General features: G+C 51.3%; 1 protein-coding gene across 7 annotated transcripts in view; it reads left to right on the top strand.

Annotated features, from left to right (window-relative positions):
* The first annotated feature begins 8,292 nt into the window (after positions 1–8,292).
* Znf362 (zinc finger protein 362) overlaps positions 8,293–25,990 on the top strand; it is a 36,341-nt gene continuing 18,643 nt past the window's right edge. Inside the window, exons 1-3 of one of the 7 annotated variants that reach the window (XM_074080648.1) lie at positions 9,552–9,967; positions 10,556–10,635; positions 21,496–21,621. In XM_074080648.1, coding sequence (XP_073936749.1) covers positions 21,584–21,621 — 38 coding nt within the window. In that variant the 5' untranslated portion in view covers positions 9,552–9,967; positions 10,556–10,635; positions 21,496–21,583. Of the gene's footprint in view, positions 8,506–9,192; positions 9,327–9,551; positions 9,968–10,108; positions 10,636–17,163; positions 21,622–25,990 lie in introns of those variants that run through there. The other 6 variants (XM_074080649.1, XM_074080650.1, XM_074080653.1 and 3 more) reach the window with 6 other exon arrangements.

Genomic DNA, 25,990 nt, shown 5'->3' with positions numbered 1-25,990 from the left:
ACCTGAAATGAAAACACCTGCCCAAAGGGAAATTTGGCTCACTGTAGCCAAACCAAGGAAAAGGCCAAACTCAAGTGGCTAGGACCAGGCAGGGGACTGCTGCTCCCCTCTCTGTCCTCTCAGATGGCTTCTTCTGGGGCTATGGCCTTGGGTGGCTCCAAGGAAAGTCTAGGGGAAGGATTGTGATTGGCCTGGCTTGGGTTATGTGACCCGCTAGCGCCCACTAGGGTCATCCCCAAAGAAGGGAGATGCTGCTACCCCAGAAAAGAGGGGCCTGGCCGACAGCATCAACCCATGTCCATGCATGGGGCATGTCACTTAGGCCATGGAGAAGCCTGGAGTGGCTGCTCTCTACAGAGTAGCCTGCAGAGAGGATGCTCCACCAGCACTGGGTACCCAGCTCTGAGGGCTGGAGTCTGAAGTCAAGCCTGCTTGCCTATAGCTCTCCCCCTTCTGGGTGAACTGGGTGTTTCTGCATTCCTGGTGACTTCTGGCATTTTCCTTCACTGTTCTGCAGTCCACATACTAAGCCTTTGTTTTAGTGAATGACTATTATTGTTATCATCTAGGGACACCACTTTCTCTGGGCCATGCCCCTTCTCTTACTTCAGCCCTGAAGTTCCCAGAGGACATTACAGACACTGCCCTGCTGGCAGTAGCTGATTAGTACAAGGGTGGTCACCTGACTCAAACTAGGCCAATGAAGGAAGATTATTCTCTGGCGGTTAAGGCTCTGAACTGCAGCTGCTGGAGCTGCTGTTGGTACCTGAGATAAATCAACAGATAAAGAGAAAAGGTTTATTTGGCTCACAGTTCTGCAGGTTCTAGTTCATAGCCCGATGGCCCAGTTGCTTTTGAGCCTGTGGCAAGGAAGCACAGCATGATGGGAGCACGTAGCAGAGCAAAAAGCTTTTCACTTCATGGCCATGACATGAAAATAGAGAGGGAGAAAGGGGTGGGTTGTCAATAGCCTCTTCCAACATATGCTCCCAATGACCAAAGCCCTCTTACTAGGCCCCACGCCTTAAAGTTTCCAACTGTCGGGTGCTGGTGGCTCATGCCTGTAATCCTAGCTACTTGGGAGGCTGAGATCAGCAGGATTGTAGTTCCAGACCAGCCTGTGCAAATAGTTTGTGAGACCCCCACATCCTTAAAATAGCTAGAGTAAAATGAACTGGAGGTGTGGCTCAAGTGGTAAAGCACCTGCTTTGCAAGTGTGAAGCCCTGAGTTCAAGCTACAGTCCTGGGCTGGTGGTGTGGCTCAAGTGGTAGATTGCCTGCCTAGCAAGTACAAGGCCCTTAGTTCAAACATTAGTACAGAGCAAAAGAAAACCAAAACAGTCCCATCCCCCCCCACAAAAAAGTTTCCAACCACCTCCCAAGAGTACCGGGCTGGGGTCCAAGCCTTTAGAGATGGGCCTGTGGGGTACTTTCCAAACTATCTCTCTGAGACCTGTTTTCACAGTTTGTTGTCCAACCCTTCTTTGGATTCTGTGACTGAGTAACATGCTTTTCCTGCTGCTTGCTACCCTGAGATGGATTTCTGTTTCTTATACTCCAAATCGTGCAAAAAGAATTGCCTGTAATTATGGGGTTTTTTTTGGGTGGTACTGGAATTTGCACTCAGGACCTTCTACTTGCTAGGCAGATGCTCTCCCACTTGAGTCACACCCCCTCAGCTCTGATTATGTATGAACAGATTAAAGCCTAAAATACTAGACTTGTGGCAGGTCAAATGTTGGCTCCATTGTATTTCACAGATGGGAACATGGGACTTGGAGAGATGAGTGAACCACTTGACCTGTGACTTGTGAGCAGTGGAGCTGGTCACACAGCCCCCTGTTGTCTGCCACTCTGAGTCATTTCTTTCTTTTTTTCCTTTTTTTTTTTTTTTTAACAGTACAGTGGATTGAATACAGTGGTAGGTGCTCTACCACTTGAACCACTCCACCAGCCTTTTTATTTTGGTTATTTTTGAGATAAAATCTTGCTTTTGTGCCCAGGCTGATCTGGACCACATCCTCTTATTTGTGCTTCCCTGTGTAGCTGGGATGACATGTGCACCACCAAATCCAGCTATTGGTCGAGATAGGGTCTTGCAACCCTTCTCTCCCCCCATGGCCTCGAACCTGGATCTCTACCTCCAGCGTAGCTAGGATTACAGGCTTGAGTCACCCTGCCTGGCCTCTGAGTCATTTAGGAACTTTTCCCTAAATGGCATACAGATTTGCTCGTGACTTAGGGTGGCTGGCCTGATTCCTCTCTACCTCAATTTCCCTATTCTGTCCCTATTCTGCGGGCATTCCATTAGTGGCAGAAGGGACGAGAACCAGATGTTATGATGTGGGCTGCTTTGAGCTCTCAGGGCTACATACACAAGGCTATTATTATTTAATTACTGCAGCTGGTAATTATAAGGGAAAGTAATTGTCTGCCCTTTCATTATGGCACTTCTGCCCTTTTCCTCTGGCAGCCCCCAGGCCAGCCATAAAAGGGAGCTGGGTGCAGATCTGCTGTGCAGCCGATTGGAAGAGTTGGGTCCAGCTGGGGGAAGGGCTGCGTGTGGTCACTACCTGTAGCCTTACCTTCCAAAGGTGATTTGTAGATGATCTAGCTGCTCCATGCCCAGGAGGTCCTTAGAGCCCACGTGAGAAAGGGGATTTCCCCTCCTGGAGCCCTGACCGTGGCCTGGGCACTGTGCTGGATGTTCTTTCTCTGGGTGAGACCTCGTTCATGGAAGCCCAGGAGTACCTTGCTCATAGCAAGTACTTGCAGGTGGTATTGTGTACTACTTCTTACCCTGTGAAGTAAGCATTACTAGACGGACACTGAGCCTCCTTCAGCTCCTAAATCTCATGGGAACCAAGATTTGGACCCTGAGTAAATGACCTGAAAGTTCTGGTGCTCTTGCCTCATAGTTTGCCCCAATACAATCAACTTTTTTTTTAGCACTGGGGATTGAACCCAGAGCCTCATGCATTCTAGGTAAGTGCTCTACCACTGAGCTATATTCCCAGCCATTTTGTGTTTTTGTGTTTTTGAGACAGGGTCTTGCTACCTTTTTGCCTGGATGGATTCTAACTCATGATCCTCCTGCTTGCACCTCTGAATTAGCTCAGACTACAGGTATGCTCAACCATGCCCAACTACTGGTCCATTTCTCAGGTGAAGAAGTTGAACCCTAGAGGTGCAACATGGCTTGCCCTGGCTTGCTCAGGGATTTAACAGAGTTGGGACCTGGAGTCACATGTTCTGCCCTGCCTCGAGTCATATGTCCTGTCTCTGCCCTCTTGCCCTTTCTTCTACCACCCCTCCATTCCCAACCCCAGATCACTACTGCTGGCAGACACACAAGAGATGACTAAGACAGAGGATTTACCCTCTGGCTAAGAAAACACTAAGCAGAATTATAGACCTGGAGTCCCTTAATTAGGCTGGCCTCTAGGATGTCACCTCTGGGATGTTGCTGCTCATAACAGACTTTGCTAGTCAGTCACAGGAGTCTTCCTGTTTAGGGCCCGTACTCCTAGTTCTTTGACATGTGATCGCAGTTGACTGGAATTTCCCATTTCATGTCTTGTGGAAATCCAATGGTGTCCCCAAGATTTCCTCAGATTTTACTCTCTCTCTCTCTGCTCAGTGCCAGTCCAGGTCATCAGGTGCCAACCTACTGCAGGTCATGGACAACTTCTCTTTACAGAGGGCCAAAGTTATTCTGAGAAAATGGTAGATGATTCTCCCTCTCTGCCTCACTCTCCAAGAAAATAGAAAGGAGAGGACAGAGAGATTGGTTTTCACAAAGATGTTACGTAAGTTTTGTCACCGCCCTAGCAAGGCTGAGTGACCAGTTTGGGATGAAATGCCACTCTCTCTGTGTAACTTGGAGCTAGAGATGGGAAGTTCCTGTGAAACTCCTGGGCAGGGAAGTGTGGCTGCTGTCCTCAGGGAAGATTTGCAAACTTGAGGTTGAGGCTGAGGCTGGAGCAAGCCCCTGAAGCCCAGCTGGCCACATGACTGTGGCCTAACCTGCTCATTCTCTCTTAATACCTTCCCTGTGAGGGAGGTATTAACATGCTTAATTTGCACCTGAGAAAACTGAGGCTCAGAAAGAGGGAAGACATGCCTCAAAATACCAGCCTCTAAGTGGCTCAAACCCAGCTCTGAGGGTCTCTGTAGCCTGATCTGCCAGCTCAATGCTAGAGCCTCCTCCAGAGGAACAGATGCACAAAGGGGAAGAGGGTGAATGGGCAGAGAGCTCATATCCTCCCTCATTCATTCACTTAACCACCCATTCAGTCAATACCATGTAGCACCCACTATGCAGCATGCATTGCAGTCAAAAAGCTCTAGACCTCACCTAGAGGCTGACTGAAGTCTATGGGCCTCAGTTTCCCCACTGTGAAACAGGAACAATATTTCTGCCAGCCTCTTTCTCAGGACTACTTTGGAGGTCCGGGTAGAAAGCACCGGTGCTGGTGTTCAAGGTTGTTTCTAGTTCTGATGGAAGGCATACCCCACCTTGAGGAACAAGACAGTGGCTGGCTTGACTCATGGGCAGAGAAAGGGAGACAGGACTCTCTTGGCATCCAGGTCCCACTGTGAACATGCTCAGGAGACAGTGTAATAAAGCCAGCCTTGTGCTGTGGGCTGTAGAACCCAGGAGCCCCCCAGATGCCTCCTGCTTTCTCACTCCGCAGATCTATAAATCACTGTCCCGGATATATAAATCACTGAGTTCTTGAAGGGTCCCATATTTATTTACTTTTCCCCACCTCTGCCAATGGCACTGAGTTCCAAGCCATCACTAACCTTCATGTGGAAGACTTTGAAAGTCTCCCCACTTTACCTGGTTCCAGTTCATTCTCTCCCCAGTGGCCACATGGGCCTTTTGGGGAGAACTCAGACCATGGATAACTTCTTCACTTAAGTGCTGTCTTCCCATGATCCTACTGCTCTTAAACTAAAATCTTAAACCCTTAACTTCTTAAGCCCATGTAGAACATCCATCTCTCAGTGTCATTTCATAGCCCCTCATTCTACTCCAGTGCTACTGTCCTTTCTGTCCCTTCCATGTTCTCTCTGCCAGAAACACTATCCCTCAGTTCTTCCCTAGTGCCAGTATAAATCTCCCTTCCTCTGGGAAGCTCTCCCTGATCTTTTCTTACTCTCCAGATACTTTAAACCTCTCCTTTGTCTCCTTACAAGACCTAAATAAATAATTGCTAATGGAATTCTGTGCTAAATTCTGTCACCTGGAACAGACTTTTGGAGAGTTCGCCCACATCACTGATGTCCACTTCTTTTTCCCAAGGGACTCTATTTCCCAATCTCCTTTGCAGTAGGGCAGGGCCATGTGACTAGTTTTGGCCAATGGATGGTGAGAAGAGGTATGCATTACTTCCAAGTGGAAACAGTGATACTTACTTGGCAAGGAGGATACCATGATCACCAAGTGGGAGCAGTGAAAAACCCATGCACAATTATCTACTCTCCTCTCCCACCATGGTAATTGAGGCCACAAATTCCAGCGAAGTTAGCTCCAAGAAGGCAGGGACTTGTCAGCCTAGGTCCCTGAGTAACTAGAGCAGAGGACCCATGTGGGCATGTGGCACAAGCAAGCAGAAAACTGTTGTGTTTCTTCCCTGAGGTTGGAGTTCATTGTTACTGCAGTTTAGTTTGGTTAACCCAGGTCTGGGGACTTGTTCATGGACCCTGCTGAGGTGTCTGAGTAGGTGCTTTGTGAATACTTGCTGAATGAATGAAAAAATAGAAAATGTAAGACATAATTCATTTGTCAAAGAACTTACTTTGATCCAAGGGATAAACACTTTATTTACCTTGTTGTTAGAATACAGTTAGGGGCTGTGAAAAGTTAGGGATGGTAAAAGTTAAATGGGAGAGATGTCAGCCAGGGAAGGCTTCCTAGAGGGCAGAAAGGAAGATTTGCAGACTTGGAGGATGAGCGTGAGCTTGCTGTCCGTCACATCACTGCTCCATTCATTTCGCAAGCACTTATTCTGATCACCATGGTAAGTGATTTGCCAGCAGCGAGGCCAGAGAATCATGGAGATCTGGGGGAACCAGAGGAAGGCACCTCTTTCCATGAAGAGGGTCTAGAATGGCTTCATGGAGGAAATGATGTCTGAGTTGAGCCTTGGTGTTTGTTACAAGAATTGGGAAAAAGGACAGAGATTCCTAGGCAGAGGGAGGAGCCTGAGCAAAGGCTGAGAGACACTAAGGTGCACAGTGTGTTCAGGGACAGAGAAGCACCCAGAATGCCTGGATTTCGGGGAGAGGAGATGGATGACAGTGGCAAATTGCTGAGAGTGTCCACCCATGGCTTCCAGCATCTCATGATACATGGTCCATTCAGACCATATTAATGGCACCCTAGAAGGTCCTGGAAGGCATTTTAAGAGAATGACTAAACTAAGACCTGAAGGATGAGTTGAAAGTGGCCAGGAAAGATGAGATGAAAGAGCAAGAGAGGGTGTTCCAGGCAGAGGGAACAGCATGTGCAAAGGCCTTATAGAAGGGAGAGGGCAAGGTCTGGGATGGCACTCACCTTGGCTGGCTGGAGAACAGCTTTCTAGGTGGCAAGAGGAGAGACTGGTGATGTAGAGATAGGGCAGGTAATGTTACCTGACCCCCACAAATCCCTTCCAAAGGTCCCAAAGATCTTCAGGATTTTATCTCCTTCACCACCTGCCCTAAACTCATGCCTTTGCTTAAGTGCTGAAGGCAATGATGACAATAACTTTTGAGGGCATTGACGATATTAGGTGCTGTGATAAGCATTATTTAACTGAACAGCTCAACAGTGCTATGGTCAGTACATTTTTGAAAGAGTTTTTCTTATTGATTTTATTTTTTCAGGGTATATTTAGATTCACAGAAAAAATTGAGATGATATTACAGAGGTTTCCCCTGTACTGTCACTCACCAGTTTTTTATTATAAGTCTTTGTTACTTACTATTTCTTATAATTTGTTACACTTATTGCTGGGTACTTTTATTGATATATTATTATCAACTAAAGTCCTGGTTTATTTAGATTTCCTTTTTCTGTTCCAGTATATTCCAATTAGCTGTCATGTCCCTTCAGGCTCCTCTGTGCTATGACCAGTTTCTCAGACTTTCCTTGGTTTTGATGATCCTGACAGTTTTGAAGGGTATTAGTCAGGTATTCCATTGGATACTCTACTAGTGGAGTTTGTCATGGTGAGTCTAGGGCTAGTGGGTTAATGGGAGGAAGACAGAGTGAAGACATGTCATGTTTATCACATAAGATCAAGCATACATACTATCAACTGGACTCATGACTATCGATACTGGCCTTGCTCCCTTGGCTATAGTAGTAGTAGTTGTCAGATTTTCCACTGTAAGATCACTCTTTCCCCATTCTTTTAACACTGTGTTCTTTGGAAGTTACTATGAACAGACCACAGCTAAGGAGTAGAGAGCTATGCTCCCTCCCGAGTACACAAATAATTTGGAATTCTTCTGCACAGGGGATTTGTCTTTTCACTTCCATTTATTGGTGTATTATCTCATGGAACTTCTCAACGATGGGTTGGTGCTTTTGCCACCCTTACTTCTGGAAAAAAAGGAGAGCCTTCCTTCTTCCCCACTTGGCTTACCCCAGAGCCACTTTTTGAAAACCACCCCTACCTCTCTGGAAAAAAAGAGTGGTCTCCTCTGAGTTCTCACACCATGTCTTGTAATTCCATCTAAGTTATGCCACGTGTCCTTTACTGTGCCTCTGTCCTGTACCAGGCACTGTGCTTGGGGCTTGAGGCTTAAGGATAAATGCCCTTTTATGGGTCCTGTCCTCCAGTTGCACCCAGTGTTTGCCATTGTGTGCTAGACTGGAAACTCCCTGAGGACAAGGACTTTGTCTTACTTGTTTATAGCTGTGCTCCCAGCTAGCCAGCACAGTGTCTGGTGCTTAGTAGGTCCTCAGTAAATTTTTGCTGCATTGGGAAAGGCTTCCCTGGGGAGGAGATGATTTTTTTATGTGTCTGTCCTTCCCTGAAGACTGGGTACCCCCTGAGAGTAGGGCCAGACCTGATTTATCCTGGCCTAGAGACTGGATGGTGGTGTGCCTAGGAACCTAGTCCAGTGAAAGGAAGCAGGAACATACCCTCCTCAGGTAGAAGTGAAGTTTGAAGCTGACACAGGCCAGGAGGCCGAATCAAAAGGACTTGGTGACTGATTGGCTGGGGAGGGTGAGGCGGGAGGAGGAGTCACGCAGATGGCTCTGAGGTCTGGAGCTGGGGGACAGCCGGTGCCACCTCTAATAGACTTCGAGAAGAGCCGCCGCCAGCTTCAGGCCGCCCAGTCGGTTGGGGTTCAGGCCCAAGGCCAGGAAGCGGTGGCCTGGCCTGTGCAAACTTCTGCTCCCCACCCCCATGTCCTTGTCTTTCAAAAAGAAAAAGAAAAAAAAAAAAAAAGAAAGAAAGAAAAATCTCGGCTTGGATTTTGAGCACGATCGTTTGTGATCAGGTGTGAGGGTCCATTCTGGGGGTCCCCCTCCAGCCGGCCTGCTGTCTTAGAGGGAGACCCCAAGGGCAGCCTGGTATCGCGCGGGCTCGGCCGGGTCAGAGTCGTGGACCACCAGGCCTGGGTCCCCTGCCCACCGTCACCCGGGAGGGGGGTGGCGAGGCGGCTGAGTCTGGGCGGGACAATGGCTGCGGCCGCCGGGGCCCCGGGAGCCCCCGCGCTGGGGAAGGGGCTGTCCTAGGGCCGGGCGCCGGTGCCCTCCCCACGCGGCTCGGGCGGGCGGAGGGGGGCGAGGAGTTCCTTTGTGGTTCTGCCTCCGGCGCGGCGCGGGCGGGGGCCGCCGCGCAACTTTGCGAGGCGGCGGCGGCGGCGGCGAGCGCGAGACGAGGCCCCGGGGCCCGATCGGGGCCCCCAGCGCGCGGCCCGCCCCCGCCCCGCCGGCCCCCTCCCCTCGCGCCGTCGCCAGCGCCGGGCGCTGCCCACTCGCCGGAGCCCCGGGGCCGGGCGGACTGCACAGCGGAGAGGCGGGGGCCCGACGCGGCCCCCCCCACCCCCGGAGCCGGGCGCCTGGCGCGGGGGCTCGCCGAGCGCACGGGGGGCCGCGCGGCGCTGCAGACCCAGCCTCCCGCCGCCGCCGCCGCCGCCGCCGCCGCCGCCGCCGCCTCGGCGCTTGCAGAACCCAGAAGTGAACAGCAGGCGACCCGGAAGGTTTGCGCGCCGCTCCGCACCGAGCCGGAGCCGGAGCCGGAGCCCCAGCCCGGCCCTGCTCGGGCCGCCGGGCGCGGGGCTGCGGCCGCGTCCCGGAGCGCCGCCAGCACAGCCAGGTCCGTGCGGGCCCGGGGCGCGCGGGGAGCGGGCTCGGCGGCGGCGGCGCCCGCCCGCCCGCGGGAAAGTTGCGCCGAGTTGCGGGCGGGGGCCGGGCCGGGCGCGGGCGCTGTCAGCGCGGGCCCGGGCGCTCCGAGGGCCCGGGGCTGCCTGCGCCTCGGGCCCGGCCCCGGGGCGGCGGCGGCGCGGGTGTCCCCGGCGGCGTGTCTGGGGCTGGTCTCCGAGTGTGCGCGCGTGTGTGTGTGCGTGTGTGCGTGTGTGTGGTGCGTGTGTGTGTGGTGTGTGTGGCGTGTGTTTTCTTAAGCCGGGCTATTCAAACCTGCTGCAATTCCCCGGTAAACAATGATTCATGGGGCTTAATGCAAATAAACGGATTGCAAACCGCGCGGTTCGCGCACTTTGCAGCCGGCCCGGTGGAGCGGCCAGTGCCCGATTTCTCCGTTTTTTTGCAGATCTGCAGAATATGGCGTCCCTGTCCTGTTTTAAAAATAAGCCAGGCTGCCATTTTTGTTTTTCTTTTGTCTGAAAATTTTAATAAAACTGTCTGAGAATGTGGGAGAGGCGGCTGGAAGCAGAGGGGGCACCCGAAGGGTTGGCTTTTTTCCTTTTCTTTGGCGAGAGCCGCGAGCCTTTCGGGGAGGTGAGACACAATGCAATTGCACTTTAAAGAAAAAAAAAGGGGGGGGGAGGCTGCCGGGTGATTTCGGGGGGAGGGCTGGGATTTTTAAAGTTAACTCCTAAAGTTTTTTTTTTTTTTAAGCTTTTTTTTTTTTTTTTTTTGAAGGCGGTAAGATGCAGCTGCAAGGATCTTGGGGCCCATTTCTCCCCCCAGCTAACCGCCTTTGCAGGGTTTTTGGGAAAAGTTAACTGCCGGTTTCTTCAGAGCTGTGCGGGGTGGTGGTGGTGGAGGGGTGACAATGTAGATGGTTGTGGATGGGAGTTTTGGGGAACAGGGAGTCTTTTGGAAAGGGATCTGCAAAAGGGACATTGCAAGGAACTATGTTTTCAGATTTTGGGGAGAAGGCTGGTTAGTACTAGGGACCAAGAGGGACCCAGGGTTTCTCCCCAAGACTCCCAGCATGAGGAAATAATCCTGCTCTCTCACCACCCTGCCCTCCAGCAGTGTGGAACCTTCAGGAGCTGTGTGTGGGGGTGGCCTTGCTCCTTCATGGGTGGCCAAGGCCCCTTGGTAGGCAGGAATCTTGCCCTAAGCAGAGTTTTTTTTTAGGGGAGGACACCACCCCTTTGGGGAAGTGTGCTTGGCTGACTGCAGCTGGGAGAACCCCATCCTGACCTGTGGCCCCAAAGGTAGCATCTGGTGGTGAATACCCTTGGTGGTGGGCTTTTGGCAGGGTGCAGACCTGCAGCCCAGTGGGTCCTGTCTGGTGATAAGGGGTGGCAGGTTTGCTAGCCCCCCTGTAGTTTGGGCCTCTCCCCTTTGTGCACTCTTACCTGACACCCCTGCCTGACACCCTGAGGCTCCTGAATTGGAGACCGTTTGGACTTGGCTTGAGTTCCTGAAGTATCTGGCTGGACAGGTCAGGACCTGCTGGCTCTGTGGGCTGCAGAGGGGTTCAAACACCAGGCCCACAAAATCCGGAGTGGCTGGTACTGCCCAAGGAGACCCAGGGCTGGGTCTGGCCTTTCCTCTGTTGGGAAAGTCTGTCTGTCTTGGGAAAGCCCTAAACTCTGCTCTGGGTCTGTTTAGCCCCTGTCTCCCCATTTCCTGGTGGGGAGCCCTTCAGTCTCACTCCTGGCTCCACTGGACTGTGTGAGCTCCCTAAGGACAGCAGGGGTTAGTGCCGTAGAGCTAGTCATGCCTGGGTCAAAAGGTACCAAGCCAGCCAGTTAATAGAGGGAGAAACTGAGGTCCAGAGGGAGAGGAAGTGACTTGCCCAAAGTCACACTGCCAGGGAAGAGGAGAGCTGAGCTGGGGACCCAGATGTCCAGACTGCCACCACTGGGCTCTCCACTGTTCTCCACTGGGGGCCCTCACACTTGGAAGGTTTGTTTTGGACAGAACTGGACAGAAATGGGACAGTGTGTCCCTTTCAGCACCCCTGATTCCCACCGTCATAATCCTTCCTTGGGGAATCAAACTTCACAGTTTGCCCAGTGTTGTATATGGTTGCTGTCACTTCAGTCCCTCCTGGAAACTCAGCTGGAGTGAAATGTTCAGATGGGGACAGTTGAGCCCATTGTAACATGTAGGAAACTGAGACTTGGAGATGTTGGACAGTGGCAGAGAGGGCTTAAACTTAGGTCTGTAGACTCCTCGTGTGGACCTTTCTTAGTCAGCCTTCAGTGCTTGTGGATAGGACTCTAATAATTTTTGGTCTGTCTTTTGAATTCTTCTGCTGACCCCAGTGACTGTAAAAATCCAGAGGGCCACCCCTCACTCCAAAGAATGTCAGCAGATGGAAAGGCCCCTGGAGGTTATTTGGATTCACAGAGGGGGAGCCATTGGCTGAAAGTCACCCAGTGATTACGGTCCCTGCTAGGCTCGGAGCCTGGTCTCTGGTTGCCTTTCTTCTGTGAGACTCAGACGGATGGTGAACCACTCTACCACTGCCAGGCTCCACTGGGCCTGCTAGCTGGTGACAGGGCTGGAGAATAATGGTCACACTTGGTGGAGAAATGGGTTTGTCCCAGGGGCAAACAGGTCCCTGGTGGAAAGGAGGAAGCTGGTGTGTGAGTGAAGCATGGCCTGGGTCTGAAGCCAGCCTGGCCCTGGCCCTTGCCTGGGTAGGCACTTCTTGTTTTGCCTCTCTCCATTCAGTCATTATTCTTGCTGTCGATGGGCTTATTCATTCATTGCTAGATCATTCATTTATTCCTTTATTATCCATTCATTAGTTTATTGGTTATCCATTTCAGTGGTTTGTCTTTCTAACCATCCATCCATCTAGCTATCCATCCATCAATCCATCACCTGGCTTATTCAGTTCAGGTTGCACAGCAATAGGTACAGATGCAGTCCATTGGGGCACTAAAGCCAACAAGAAAGCAGAGCTGAGACCGGAGGTACACAAAGCACTAGCCTGAGCTGTGTGAGCTTCACCAAGTGCCTGTGTGAGACCCCAGGGAGGGGTTTTAGAATAGGAGTTTCATAGACTGTTACAGTGGTGGGCCTGGATCCTAAGCTCAAGTTCCATTGGTGTCACATGGCTTTGAGTACATTCTTTCTCTCTCTGAGCCTCGGTTTCCTCATCTCTAAAATGGGGGTAGTCTATGAATTTCTCACAGATTGTTAGGACTGACAACATAGCATCTGTGATGCGCTCCCCCTTGCCAGGTGTGTGGTAGGAGTTCTAGGTATATACACTGACTATTAGGATTGTTGATTTCCTTCCTAGGCCCTGTGTTGACTTAGTGAACCAGGGTCGTGGTTTCAGAAAGCCAAATGATCTGGGGTCTTTGAGACCCCTGCATTTTCTTGTCCTTCCCCTGCTGAAATTCTTTCGCTCTTCCTTGGACATTTAGGAGGGGAAAAAAATCCAAAGTCTTTCTGTGCTGACAAGGTCCAGACCCTGCCTACTTTTCAACCTCAGCTTCCCTGCCCTGCTCTGAATCTCACCACCTCCAGCCATTCTGACTTCTCTCTGCACCTCAAATTTACAAAGCCTGTTGCCGGGGTCTTTACACATTCCCTCTCCAGGGATGTTTTTGCCTGAATCTTTACATGTCTGGCACTGTCTGAATGGGACCATCTCAGAGGGGCTTCCCTGACCATTTGCTCTAAACTACTTCCCACTGTCATACTCTGTCACATTTTCTTTTGTGTCTTGGTATCTGAAATCATCTTGTTTGGTTGGCCATTTGCACTTCTTGCTGGCTACACTACTTGCACATACTTCACCTCCATGCAAGCTTCCAGCAAGGTGTGGCTGAAGCTTTAGCAGAGGTGAGGCAGGCCTGGGGAGTCCAGGTACAGCAGCACCCCTGGTGGCCTGACAGTGCCTGGGAGGTGAAGTTACCATGAAGTCTGTCTTCGTCCCCTGGGAGACTCAGGGTTAGAAAATAATGAGATGATTAAATCATGGAATCTAAGAATCCCAGCCTCTTCCAATCCCAGAATCTTAGCTTCTGAGCAGCTTTCCAGTGCTGAACCTTGGACACATAGGTTTTTGCCTATCTGATTTTAGATTTAGGATCTTACAAAGTGGACTCTCACTGCCTTACTTATGTAGTGACACAGAGTGCTCATTTTGTGCCACACCATGTTCTACAAGGCTGTATAAAGATGGGTGTATTTAGTCTTCATTCTTCTTACCCTGATTTTGCAGATGAAGAAACTAAGGCGTGGAAAGATTGGGTTACTGGGTGGTGGGACATTTCCTGGGACTGGAACCCAGCACTTTGGGACTTCTTAGGATCCCTGCACAGAGCAGGAACCCCCTTCCCACATCTTGATAACCCCTCTAGAGAGCTCCTTCCTCCCCAAGTCCCTAGCCACCAGTGGTCAGACAGGTTTCATTGCTAGGAAGATTTTCCTCTTCACAAAGTAGAAAGTGCTGCACACCCCCTGTGAATAATACCTGGGAAGTGAGTGATGTTGGAGTTCTGGTTTCCCAGTGTTTTGGCCTTGTGGTTTCATGGCTTCGGGTAGCCTCTTTCTCCCCACTGGGTTGTGAGCCCCCTGGGTCAGGTAGCCTGGGGTCACAGTGTTGATTGTAGAATGGACAGGGGCACAGAGACCGCCTGAATGTTTGGTATTTCCTGAGCTCCTGGTATTTTTGCAGCACCATGCTGGCGCTTGTCCAGGCTATGTGGATGGGCATAGTGCACCTGGGGAAAGGAGACACACTCACCTCTCTGATAAAGTCTGTATCTGATGATGCTTCTTCAGAAGATCTGAAGTTGTGCACTGTTGGAGGTGGACTCAGATCATCTAGCCAAACCTCTTTTTCCCATTGGGGAGATGGGGGAGGGGGAGAGGGAGAAGAGTTCTTGCCCAAGGCCACATGCACCGCCCCTGCCAAGGCTTTGCCTGTGGGCTTCCACTCCCCAGGTGCTAACAAGGTTGTCTAGCCTCTACCGTATGACAACATTCCTGGGCACACAGGGCAGTGCCTAGACATTGGGTGATGCTTTGGAAGCTGGCTGTGGTGGAGGTAGGTTGGGGCTCTGGTGGTGGGGATGGCTCTCTGGAACTTAGGGCTGGAGCTGGGCTTTGGAGACTGGGTAGGACTTGGGGAGATGGCTGAGTAATGTGTTTAGCAGATAAGGGTCAAGCTGACAATTTTGCTCTGGGGCCTAGGGAGTCCGTGTACCTGCCTCACCCATGTGGCCACAAGGATTTCCTTGGAGGATTTTCTCTGGGCTTTGGTCAAAGACTTCAGTGTCCTGAGGGGACTGTCTAGCCAGACAGGTTCTAGGTTTCTCTGGGGGACACTGTACTGGGGTGTGCACACACATTTTTACATATTCACACAGTCAACTATTCTACTACCACTCCTGACCCTACCCTTTCCCCCATCTTTGTCAGTTTGGGGTGCTCCCCTGCTATTTCAGAAATACTACCCCAGATGTTCTGACGTGAACCTCCATGAGCCAAGTGTATGGGAGGCCTGTCTGCTGGAGTGTGTGTCCACATACACAGCACACCACACAGGAACATGTGTCCATACCCTGGCACCTGCAGATTGCACACCTGTGTGCATGCAGTTTTACTTGTAGGCGCGTCTTGCATAGATGTGTTCATTTACACCAGTGAGAATGAGGCCTCACATTCTGGGCTTTGCACACAATCTCTCATGCACTCCTTGCACTCACGTGTGTCCACTCCCTGTTGGGGTCTGCCTGAATGAAATGAGCAGGCAGCTCATTTCCATCTCATCTGCATTCAGTTCAGCAGTGTTTCTTGAGCGTTTACTGTATTTCAGATACTGAGGGTAGGGGTAAAGAAAACTGATGTAGTCCTCACCCTGGTCGGGGAGATGTATTACACAAAAAAGAACCATACATGCATGGTTATCTAAGAAGCCCATCAGATTTACCACCACGGGTGGTGATGGTGGTGGGGAGGAGGGAGACATGGTAGGGAGAAGGTGACTCCTGATGTTTCCCAGGTGAAAGGCATTCTAGGCAATTGGAAAAGCCTGGGCAAAGACCTGAGGCAGGAATGTGGAGGTGGCAGTACAGACTTGGGGAAGGTGTGAACGATGTAGATGTGGGTTGGAGGCCTACTTTGGCAGAGATTATGGTACGTCTTCCCTGGCCTGTCTCCCCACCCCCTCCCCATATGACCGTCTAGCATTCCTGGTTCCTCTCTTTGACTAGCCAGCCTTCTCTTAGCCACCTTGCCTTGCTCAGGGCCCATCGCATCTGCTGACCTCCACCCAGGTCCAAATCCTGCCTGCCTTGCTCTGTAGACTGCCTGCTAGGAGACCTGAGATACTTACTGAGTGGGAAGGGCTTATGACCACCTGCCAGAGGATCCCAGCCAAGGACTCCTTGGACCTGTCTGGAAAGCTTCTGGGGCAGGCCAGGGCCCAAGTTCAGCAGTCAGACTTTTTGTTGAATTAATACCAGAGCTAGAGTTCTGCTCTCATCAGAAAAGCCCCTGGGGTTCCTGAGAGCCACCCAGAGCAACCCCTCTCCCACCCTAGTGAAATCTGATGAGTTGGTTGGATTTCCACTCAAATCTTCAGATTATTGGTAGGGCCTCTAGGACTGATCTACCAACAGCAGCTAATACACTCAAGGAGCTCTTCTGTGCCAGGCACCGTCCTAAAGCTGTGAACATGTTAGCTCATGTAACCATCCCAGTTTATAGATGAGACTTAGGCCCAAGCCTGAGCTATCTGGTTCCAGAACTGCACTTGTAACCCCCCAAATTGCCACATTGCAACTGTGAGGGCCCAGGGACCCAGGCTGGGAAATTTTAATTGAGCCCCTTCATTTCCTAGATGAGGAAACTGAGGCCCATTAAGGAAGTGGGCTTGCCAGAAGGTTCCGCTCCCTTGGCCTTCACCCGTGCATGACCTTGGGCAGATTAGAACTGTTCTGAGCCTCATTTCTGATCCCAGATAAGATAGAGGTTACCACAGAAGCTGGGAGTGGGGGGAGCTTTGGGGTGGGCTGGACTGGACTGTAGTGGAGAAGGGACCTGGGGAGAAGGTCCTTAGGTGTCCTGGACATGTGCTGTTAAGAAGTAAGCTGTCCATGTATATTCTAAGCACCCTCTGCGTGTGTGCCGTACTTCAAAGTGCTCACAGCACCTACTTCACCAGGGTGATAGGAGTCGAGTGAGATTCCCACTCAGCATCTAAGGTGCCTGGCTGGAGGAAGTGCTTGGTCTCTGTCATTCTCATCCTCATTCTGGGTTGGCAGGAGTTCCTTTCCTGCTGGGGTGGGGGCTGGGGCTCCCCAGGAAAGCTGGAAGTAGAAAGGGGCCTGTGTTCACAGCCTGAGGACATTGAGCCCAGAGACCATCTACTGCCAGGTGTCTCTGGGTGGTGGTAGATTGGGGTCCCAGAGGATGAAAAGATGGAGGGTCAGGAAGGGATAGGGCAGCAACTCCCACAAACCAGGCGCAGCCAGCAGCCCCTTCCCACTAGGATCAGCTCCGCCATCACAATGAAAACAGCCCTTCCCAGCCCCACAGGGCTGCGGAAACCCAGCCTAATTGGATCCAGGACCCTCGGGGGCCTCGTGCCTCACAGGAAGTTCCCAGGAGCCGGTTTCTAAGGCTGGCCTGGTCTTGGGGGTGGGGTGGGCGCAGCAGCTGGGGCTCTAGGCTGCATGGAGTGGGGACATGCGGAGGGCAGAGGGGCCGTGGGAGGTTGACTTTGAGCCAGGGGTGGGGTGAGGGGGTGGGGGGGTGTCTCAAGAAGATGAGATGATGGGAAACTTCAGCTTTTCTCTCTTGCAGTCTCCTCCTTGTCCGCTATAGGCCATCCTTCTGTTTCCATACGGACCTGTTGGAAACCTTGCCCACATCTCTCCTCTGCTCAGCCCCCTCCCCCAAGCCTTTTATCCAGGCACCTTGGCCTGGGGCTTGGTCCCTGTATGAACTGCTCCAGCCACTAACCCTGCCTCCATTGTGAATTTCTGCACTTTGCCCACTCCAGCCAAACATGCTGTTGTATGCCTCCCTGCCTCCAGGTCTTTGCACTTGTTCTCCCTGGAAGCTAGCAGTTTGCCATGCTTTCCCCCATGCTGGCCCTCTGCCAGGAATGCTCTCCCCAACCCTCTGACTCCCTTGGATGAAAAGATCCATCCTCTCAGTGCTTCTCTCAGAGGCTTATTGAGAACAGGAGTGTACTAGACACCTGAGCCCCTCCCATGTGTGGCCAGTGCTTGGCTCTGGCTGCCAAGCACTGTTCTTGTGGGTTGTGGCTGATGGGGAGACGGGAGGAGGCAGGGGGCCTGGGAGTGTATAACAGGGTGACTGAGTTCCTGGGGAAAGGTCAGAATATTGCCTCTAAGCTGAGACCTGAGGGAAGAGCCTCAGGGCTGTGGAGCTCAGTGGGGGTTTGAGGAGCATTACCCTCGAGCAGCCTGCCCTCGAGCTCACAGCTTACCTGGGGGCTGGTCAGAGAAGTAACTGGCCATCCAGCCAAGGGGCAACGCTAGAGCTGAGATCTGATGGCAGAGTTCCACTGGGAGGCCCCCAGATGGGTGGCACAGGCTGCCACATGAGGGCAGCTTGTGTGGGGACCTGCAGGAGGTATGGGGATGGAGGATAGGTATATTGGGGGTGCCATTTGGGATGCATGTGGCCAGCACAGCCTTTTTGGCAAAGGCCTTAGGTGTCCTGCTGTAGAATTAGTACTGTACCCCAAAAGCAGTGGGAGCCCAAGAAGAATTTTCAGTGTGCTGGGACGGGAGTCCCTGACTGCTCTCCTGACTGGGGTTGAGGGTGAGGCTTGGGCCTTGAGGGACTTTGAGCAAGTCCTAGCCCTCCCTTGGTAAACCCACAAGTTTGAGGGACCGTGGCCAGGCTTTGTCAAGGCTTGCTGAAGACTTAGTTCTATTAAAAATATTACTTAAAGGGGCTGGGTGTTGGTTGGTTACACCTGTAATCCTCCTACTCAGGAAGCAGATCAAGAGGATTCAAGGCTGGCCTAGGCAAATAGTTTGTGAGACCCTATCTTGAAAATACTCAATACAAAAAAAAAAAAAGAAAGAAAGGGCTGGCAGAGTGGTTCAAGTAGTATATATTACTTAAAACTATCACCTAGTCACCCTGAAGAAAAGCCATGAAATAGGGAAATGAAATAAGTCAAACACCCCCACTGTTAACATTTGGGTGTTTTCCAACCCTCTTTTCTCTTGGCACTCAGTTTTTATATAGATGTCATTGCTCTATTTATACATAAAATTTCTTTGTCTTCCCCTTTTCCCCAACTGTTGTATTTTCTAAATGACTCAAGGTGCCTTTTTTGTTTTTTAATTTTTTTTTATTATTTATTTTTTCTTTTTTTGAACCTTTTTTGTTTTTTGAGACAGGGTCTAGCTGTGTTACCCAGGCTGGCCTTGAACTCTTGATCCTCCTGCCTCAGTCTCTGAAGTGATGGGATTATAGGCATGAACCACCATACCTAGCATGCAGGGTGTTTTTGACCCCTATCTTGTCAAGAGTGACCCCCTTGTCAAGATTGGGAAGTCTGGGCTGCAGAGCCCAGTGGTCTGGATCTGAATCCCATAGCATTGCTTGACTTGGGCCAAGCTCCCTAATCCCTGTGTGCCTTGATTCCTGGTAGGTTGACAAGAGTGTTAAATGAGTTGTGACAGTGCCAGCAGCCCTGGCTGTTATCAATAGCGATAGGCTATGTTACTGAGGATCATGATTTACAGAGCCATCTCCCCGTGGGGATGTTCCAAGTCTTTGCTATTGTAAAAAACCACTGAAGCAAATAGCTTAGTGCGTGTAACTTTGTCTGTCTTTGGGTTATTTTCTAGGTTTGGATGACCAAGAATGGGATCACTAGGCTAGGAAGTCTGAATATTTTTAGAGCTCTTGACACATCTTGGCCAGACTGTTTTCAGAAATGATTGTTCCAGTTTAAACTCCCACTGATAATGCATAGGTGTGCCAATCTCACAATATCCTTGCCAGTATTGGGTGTTACCATTTTCTTACTTCTTTTTGCTCTTTTGACAGATGAGATTCATATACTTTTTACTGCTAGGGAAGTAGAACCATTGGCCATGTTTGCTAGCTGTTCACAATTCTTTTGGGGTCTGCTAGGTCTTACAGAGCACACGCAGCCCTCTTCAGATCAGTTAGGAAGAGAGTGCTCAAGTATAGGAAGCAGGCAACAGTGGGATACAGAGGGAGCATAATGCCAGTAAGGGTGGAGGGGGCTCAGAGGAGGGAAGGGGCTTACTTCTATCCAGGAAATGGCACTTCTGGTTCCTTTTGCCTAAGCATTCATTCATTCTTTCATTTACCCAATCCTGTGCAGGGCTTAAAAGGTAAATGACTCCTTCCCTGGCTGAACGCATGCCTAGTGGCAAAGATGGGTGAGAAACAGTCAGAAAAGTGGAGCGAGAAGTGCTCTGATGATGGAAATGCAGGGTACACAAGGAGCAGAGCCCAGGTGGAGCAGGCTTCCAGGAAGTGGCTCCTAAACTGGGGCCCAAGGGAAAAGTTGGAAGTAGCCAGTGAAATGGGGAGGGCAGAGAGCCCCAGGAAGAGGATGTAGCCCGCTTGAAAGTGAGAGGGCTAGAAGGGAAGTGGAGCAGTGGGGGACAGGGAGACCCGTCATTCTGGCTGGACAAATGGAAGTAGAACAAGCAGTGAGGTCAAAGGGGTCAGCAGGGGCCTAAGGAGTCCAGACTAGAAGGAAGTAGGAAGCCATGGAAGGATCTGAGCAGGCTAGGGTGATCTGATTTATAGTTCACAGTGACTTCAGGAAGAGAGTGGGGTGGGGGAGGAGGGTAAAACCAGGAAAGCCCATGGGAGGCTTTTGGAATAGCTGAGACCAGAGCAGGGGAAGGGGCACAGACCCTCTTTTCCCTCCAGCTGGAATCCCAGCCAAGAGCAGACTGCCATTCCTGACACCCACCCCCACCTCAATCATCTATGTCTGAGGATGGGACTGGCAGGGCCTGGCATGAAGCTGTCAGTGGGGCGTCCATGGTCAGCCTGACCTTCCTGCGCTCCTGCCTCCAAAACCCCGCGTCCATCCCCCCTCAGGCTACCAACAGTCTTCTTTCAATTTTTAAGAATAAATTTATTGTTGTCATTGTAAAAGCAACTGAATGACATTATTGAGAATTTGGAAATCAGAGAAACAAAGACAAAAACCCAAACCAGCTCTGGCCCTGCCCCTGGGCGTGGTTCCCCACAGCTTGCTTTTCTGACGCAGGTTTTTATTTTTGCCTCCTGTAATCAAAGTGTCCGGGTGGTGTGAGCCCTGCTTTCTCCCACTTGCTTTGTTGGGAGCTACTTCCCATGTGGCCACTGGGCAGATCTGACTTTTTAATGTCTGTGGGATGGGCAAGGGTTTGGGAGGGACAGAGTTGCTTAACTGCTCCCCCTGCATGGCAGTGGACTAGGTCCTTACAACCCACCCTGGACGTCTCTCCCTCTTTTTGTTCATCTGTCTGAACCTCCCCATGTGTCAGGGCCTGGCATCTGGTGCACTTCTTCCTTGGTCCCCACCTCCACCCCTTTTTGGAGTTTGCTGGTCTGGTCTCAGAGGCTACCCCCCTGCCCAGACCTGCTTTCAAATCCAGACTCAGCTCTGTAACCTAAAGGCAAGTTGCTTAACCTCTTTGGACCTCAGTTTCCTCATCTGTACAATAGGTCTGTTATAGCAGTAAACTAATGGCTGTAAATATTCCTGCCACAGTTCCCAGCCTATTGTGAGTGACCGACCTCCTTGAGCTAGATGCTGGCCTAGACAAATGAGCACAGTCCCTACCTGTGAGGATTCTGGCGGGGAAGACACTTAGTTATCAGAAAAACAATTGGCTCTGTAGGGCTGGACCAGATCTGCTTGATATCTTAACTCCCTCACTTCCTAGCTGTGTGACTTTGGGCAAGTTTGTTGACCTCTTTGAACTGTAGTTTCTTCTGTTAAGTGCACATCTCATAGAGCCATGGGGAAGATTCAGTGACTTGAGTCGTAACATACTCAGCACATAGGTTTTAAACTCAATGGTAGCTGCCATTTTATTGTTATTATTGTTATTGTTATTCCCATATACAAGGTGCTGTTGGGAACACAGAGGAAGTGACTGACTGGGGGTTCAGGGAAAGCTCCGTAGAAGAGGGAACACTTGAGCTGGGTCTTGAAGGATGAGTAGAAGTTCACCAAGTGGGAAAGGACCTTCTAGGTAAGGAGCCTGTGATTTCAGGTTGCGATCTGTCAATGAGGGGTTGTTCTTTGGGGGATTAAGACCTTATATACCCTAAGTGCCCCTCCTGACACAGCCTCTTGTCTTGGTGGCTGTGGCTTCATGCTTGTGGCAGTTGTTGGGTCCCCATTGGTGCCTGCTTATGGCCACAGGTCTATGGCTGTCCCATGTTGGGGTTTAGTGCTGTCTGTCTGCATGTCACTGTGACCGTGTTTGTCTGCATCAGTGTCCAGAGACCTCCTAGGCTATGTTGTGGGGGCAGCCTGCATGCTTCCTGGCCTCCAGCTCTACCAAGTCACCAGGCCCCTTTCCTCCCAACCAAGACAGCCCCTGCTTCAAGGGCTCCCTTCTCCAGGGTCTCTGCATGGGGCCCCCTACTATCTCCCTTTTGGCCTCTCCAGAGTCTTCCACATGTGGTAGACAGAGGGGTCTTTCCAAACCACACATTCTGTCCCGTCACTCACTGCTACAAGTCCAGACTCCAGCCTGGGCCTTAGGGATCACCTTCTTCTCGCATCTCCCAGTGGGCATCAGGACACTTGTACTCTTCCCCACACCCTGTGTGCTTCTTGCCTGTGGCCTTTGCATAAGGTATAGCTTCTGCTGGAATGTCCCTACTTCGTCTTTGCCTGGTTAACTCCCACTCACCCTTTAAGACCCAAGGCAGGCCTCGCTGCCCCTACCCCTACCCCTGCCCCTGGAAGTCCTCCATGGCCCTCTGCAGGTGGGCTCAGGCCTAGGCTCTGGGCTACTAATCCCTTACTTGGAGGGTGGGAAAGCGACTTGCCCAAGGTCATACAGCTGGTGAGTTGGTACCAAGATTTGAACTTGGGCCCACTGGGTTTGCAAACAAAGCAGGCTGCTTCCTGGTGAGGTGAGATGCTCGTGGCTATGACTGGTGGAGAGGAGTGGGTGGGTTGGAGAGATTTTGGAAATGGCTCCCAAGGACATGGCTGGTGGCGGGTCTGAGCTGGGGGGTAGGGAGTGCTGCAGATCACTGCATCTGTGGCAAGCGTCTGGGCAGGTGGATGTCCTGCTTAGAAAATGGGGCAGCTGGAGGAGGGGCACCCCACACGTGAAGGCCAAGGCTAGCACAGGCCTGCTGAGGCTGAGCAGCCTGTAAGCTAGCCAGGGGGAGGGATGGGGCATCTGAAGAGCTGGGCTTGAGTCCCAAAGAGGGTTCTGGGCTGAAGATGGAGGCTTGGGCTTGGCCTGTTCTTAAGGTCTCAGAGGGTAGAGGCTGCCTGGGGAGAGGGGAGGCTCCTCCCTCGTCCTGAGTAGCCCAGCTGGTGGGGGGCAAGGATTGGGAAGTTGTGAAGGAGACCAAGAAGGTAAGCCCAGACATGGAAGTGCCGCAAGGGCCCAGATGGCAAGGCAGCTGTGGGGGACAGGACGGAAGGCAGTCTATCACCTCTGACCAGGGGAGGTGGGTGGTAAGGCTCATGGTGGGAGCTCTCCCAGAAGCCTACAGGTCACTTGTCTGCTGCTTCTGCTTAGCTTAGGAAGCAGGGTGTTTCCTGGTTCCCTCAGGCTCCCCAGTACTGGTCCCTGATTTGGTCCAGAAGATGTGTCTGGGATGGATGGATGGATGGTTGGACAGATAGACCAGCCAGCTGTCATCAGGAAGCTGTTTCCCGAGCAGCTCCAGCCTTGTCATTCGTCCACTCATTCAACTTTCTTCATCTTTTAGAATAAAAACCCAAATGATAACTTGTTGGTCTCACTGCAAGGGTCAGGGCTGAGGCCTGAAGCTCTCAGCTCTTTCTGGTGTGCAAGACCCTGCCCCATTTGTCTCTTCTGCCTGATTGCCCTCCTGTCTTTCTGCCTACTGGGCATGGACGCTCAACCCCAGCCCCACCTGGCACTCATGCTTCCCCTGACCATGGCGTCCCCTCTGCTTCATTGCTTCTCTGGCCTGCATGCTCCTGGTACCTTCTGACCCCAACACCCCATCCCAACATCTTAGCATGGCATTGGAGGGCCTGCCCACTGGCCCAGGTGGCCTTCACCATTTCACCACTATCTGGCTCTAGGTGTGATCGCTGTCCCAAGATTCCCATGAGCTTTTCCATCTCCTTGCCTCTGCTCAACTGTTAACCTCTGCCAGGAGCAGCCTTTGGCCTCATCCACCTGTCCTGACCACACATCTGACGGTGCCTTTCTCTTGCTTTCCACCCTCTCTCTGTGCCAGGTCTGAGCAGCCTGGCTCTGGTCATCTCCTTGCCTCTCCCCAGGGTCCACCCTCTTGTGCAGGGCCCAGGCATGTACAGGGAATACTCACCTTAGAAGCACATGAGATTCATGTGACAGGCTGCTGGTGAGCACCAGCAATGTCCCTGATGCTTCACACAGCTCAGGAAATGCTTAGCCCTGGCCCCTCCCTGGCATATAGTAGGCCAGGGTTATTGACTGAGTCATTAAACTCCCCAGGACCAGCCAGAGAAGGGTGCAGAAAAATCAGGCAGGGGCTGTGCAGGCTAGTCTGGCTCCCCACCTAGGTTAGGGGGTGGTCCCTTCCTGTCCAGGGCCTAAAATGACAGAGGATGCTCTACCCCAGCTATGGGACCCTGGAAAGCTTAAACTTGGCATTGAATTGAAGAGGAGGAGCAGCCCAGTGCAGTGAACACAGTTCAGGATCAGGGCAAGGCAGTCCATTCGCCCCATTTTATAGACAAGGAAAACTGAGCTTAAGGAGCTGATGCCTGCCATTGTAACAACACAGTGCTGTCTCCTGCTTCTCGTCCCTGTGGGCTGAGCCGGGCGCCTCACTGTTGGCCTAGCTTGTTCCTCTGTGGAATGGGGGTAAAAATTCTTCCCTGCTTGCCTGGGTTTCTGAAGAACATGCCAGTGGACATAGAAGAGCTTTTACACCGAGCAGCAACATAAGCTTGTGTCTTTAAAATAATTACATTCTTACTCCTTCATTTTTTCATTCTCTCATGCAGTTTACATTGATAATCTGTGGGTCTGCATGCTGGGGATACCCAGGTGAACAAAACAGGTGAACCCAACTCCCAGGCTCCCTTGGGTCAGCCCCCTAATCTCCTGTCTCCCAAGTCCTACCTTGTGCCACCCATGGGGTCACAACCGTGCCATCCTAAGGCAGGACATACCCATAAGCCTACAGTCAGATGCTTTGTCCTGCCCTGAGCAGCCGGGGGACCCATGCACTGGGCTTTGAGTCAGATCATAGTGGAGTCACAGCTGTCTGCTTACTTGCTGTGTGACCTTGATCAAGTCACTCCACTTCTCTGAACTTCTCATTTCCTGAGTTTCAAAATGGGGATGATGAGAGTACTTGCCTTTCAGTGTCAGTGTAGCCTGACACCAGGTAGGCACTTGGTAACTTGGAGCCTCCTTGCTGTTATTATTTTGAGATTTTTCTGGGAAAAGAGAACCCAGGGATCTGGAGCAGTCAGAACTCCAGGCAGGAAATGCTTCTTGTGTTGGTCTATAATAGATTGGCAGGGTTTGGATGGACAGAGGGAAGAGCATCCTGGTGCCTGTGGGTGGGAGGAACAGGAGGCTGATAGAGGGTAGGAGTTGCCTAGGCTGCCTAGGGGAGGTTATTCTGACCTCTAGCTTAGCCAAGCTTAGACCAAACTGGCTCCAGGATAGCAGTGAAGGGTTAAGGACTGACACATGTAGGCATTGAGCTATTTGCATGGTGATATGTGCTCTACAAGGACTAGGGTGTGCACAGACTCCCCACAGGGATCATCAGCTTGAGAAAATCTGATTTCTATTCTTAACCTGGCACCCCAGCCCTGTGGTGTGGGACAGCTCTCTTTTTCCATTCTCTTCAAGCTTCAGTTTCCTCACCTATAAAATGGAATAATCATTCTTTTTCTGCCTCCTTTTCAAGGAAAAAGTTACAAGAGATAATTTGTATACAAGTTTGTTCTTAAGATGTTCAGATTAGATCATGTTCTCATGGAGGGGTTTCTCCTGACACTCTATGCCTACAGTCCCCATAGGGACTTCTCAAGTTTATAGGGCCAGAAAAAGAGGTTGAAGCCACTTTATTTTTACCTTTCCTCTGAAACATTTTTACTTATGCAACCATACCAGGTAGGTAAGTAATTTCTGCAAGAGAGACTTAAGAGAAACTCAGTAGGGAGCAAGACTTACTGGAATCCCTGTGTGTAGCACAATCCCTGTAAGTCACTTGTTGACTTACTCTAGGATCACAGAAGACTCAAACCTCTGGAGGACTGAGACAGCCCTGAAGGCCTGTCCTTTTATACTGCTTTCATTGAGAAGGCCTTCTAACTGCACAGGCCTGCCATGGAACTTGCCAGAGGTGAGGGCCACCATAAGATTACCACACTTTTGCTACAGAGCCCCA

The sequence above is a fragment of the Castor canadensis genome, chromosome 7 (assembly GCF_047511655.1).
Source record: "Castor canadensis chromosome 7, mCasCan1.hap1v2, whole genome shotgun sequence".
NCBI classification, from domain to species: Eukaryota; Metazoa; Chordata; class Mammalia; order Rodentia; family Castoridae; genus Castor; species Castor canadensis.
This window is presented reverse-complemented; position numbering and strand designations above follow the sequence as displayed.